At 61.1% G+C, this 1,493-nt stretch overlaps 1 protein-coding gene across 1 annotated transcript in view; it reads right to left on the bottom strand.

The window, feature by feature from the left end:
- grin2db (glutamate receptor, ionotropic, N-methyl D-aspartate 2D, b) overlaps nt 1-1,493 on the bottom strand; it is a gene marked incomplete at both ends in the record, with an annotated part of 73,535 nt that overhangs the window by 230 nt on the left and 71,812 nt on the right. The window contains 3 exon segments of the mRNA XM_083634931.1: nt 8-53; nt 55-1,242; nt 1,244-1,493. The exon segment at nt 1,244-1,493 is cut by the window's right edge and continues 440 nt beyond it. Coding sequence (XP_083491057.1) covers nt 8-53; nt 55-1,242; nt 1,244-1,493 — 1,484 coding nt within the window.

Here is a 1,493-nt window from a genome sequence, read left to right as displayed (position 1 = left end):
CCGTTGCCGGTCACCCAGAACTTGACAGACGCGGGGAGTTTGTTGAGGTTGGGGGTAGCGCTTACTGGGGGGTCGATGTCTGGAGTGGCGTGAGGATTTGGGCCGTCTCTCCCTGCTCCTGCCGCTGTCCTCCTCTTCCCTGTCATTCCCTTCTTCCTCACCTCCCTCTCTCCTGCCTCTCTCCCTCTCTCCCTCCCATGCAGAGTCCCGCCCTTTCTCCCCAAATGGGCTCCGATACTGGGCGGAGAAGGAAGAGTAGTCTTGTATCCCACCTTCCCTCTCTCCTTCTGCCTCTCCCTCCCTCTCGGCCTCTCCGTCGCCATCCTCCGGCTCCGAACGTTTCCCCCCAATCGATTTCTTCCTTTTCTTCGTCTTCAACGCCTTCTTCTTCTTCTTTTTCACCTTCCTTTGTCGCTTCCTTTCCCTCTCTCTCTCTCTTTCCCTCTCTTCCCGCTTTTTCCTCTTTTTGCTCTTTTTCTTTTTCTTTTTCTCTTTCTCCTTCTCTTTCCTCCTCTTCTTCTCTCTTTTCTGCCTCTCGGGATCTCCCCTGTCTCTCTCTCTCTCGCTCCAGCCCGCCCACCACTCCTGGAGCTGGGACAGTTGGCTCCCGCCTCTCTCCCTCCCTCTCTCCCTTTCTCTGTCGCCCCAGGATGTGCGTGGTTTCCGGGGCGGTACGGGTGGTGGAAGGCGACCGTGGCTGAGGGAGCGCGGTCGTATGATTGAGCGCTCCCTCTCTCGCCCTCTCCCGAGGAGTAGGCTTGACTCTTCTGTCAGCTCCTCATCTTCATCGTCCTCCTCTTCGTCCATCCCTCCGGTCCTGTCTCGTGTGCTCCTGGAGGAGCTGTAGGAGTAGGTGGGCGAGGTGGAGCGAGAGGAGGAGGCAGACGAGGAAGTGGAGGTGGACGAGGTGGTGGAGGAGGACGACGTGGAGGTGTAGGGTAGTGAGGCGGAGGGTGAAGGAGGGGTGTAGGTGGGGCTGAGGGTTACGGGCACAGGGAGCGAGAGGGGGGGAGAAAGGGGGCGTGCCCTCCTTACTCCACCCTCCCTCGCTCCATCCCGCCCTCCTCCCCGCCGCCCCAGGGGCAGGATGTTCTCATACAGAGGCCCGCCAGGCTCTTTGGGCTTCTTTGGCCTGCGCTTTCTCCAGAAGGATGAGGGGAGAGGGGGAGAGGGGTGTGGCAGCGGGGGGTTAGGAGGCAGGGGGGCCTGACTCTTAGGAGGCAGTCTGGGAGTACCCAGGGGGTTTAACCCCCCCTTTCCCCTGACCCCCTCCGCCGCCACCTCCCACCACCCTCTTCCCCACCCCATGGTCCATGCCCTTCTCTGAGTAAAAGGCCACACTGGCTGGAGGGGGTTGAGGGTGGCCCCTGGGCATAGTCTTGGGGGTCTGGGACCCTGCCTGCTGCTCCATGCAGGGCCCCAGTCCCTCAGGGTCAATGGGACCATAGTATCTCTTATAGCCATCGAGACCCCCACCCCCTCCAGCAGTGGAA

The sequence above is a fragment of the Poromitra crassiceps genome (genome assembly GCF_964638095.1).
Source record: "Poromitra crassiceps genome assembly, chromosome: 1".
Lineage (NCBI taxonomy): Eukaryota > Metazoa > Chordata > Actinopteri > Beryciformes > Melamphaidae > Poromitra > Poromitra crassiceps.
Note: the sequence above shows the minus strand (reverse complement) of the source record. Positions and strands in the feature narration are given on the sequence as shown.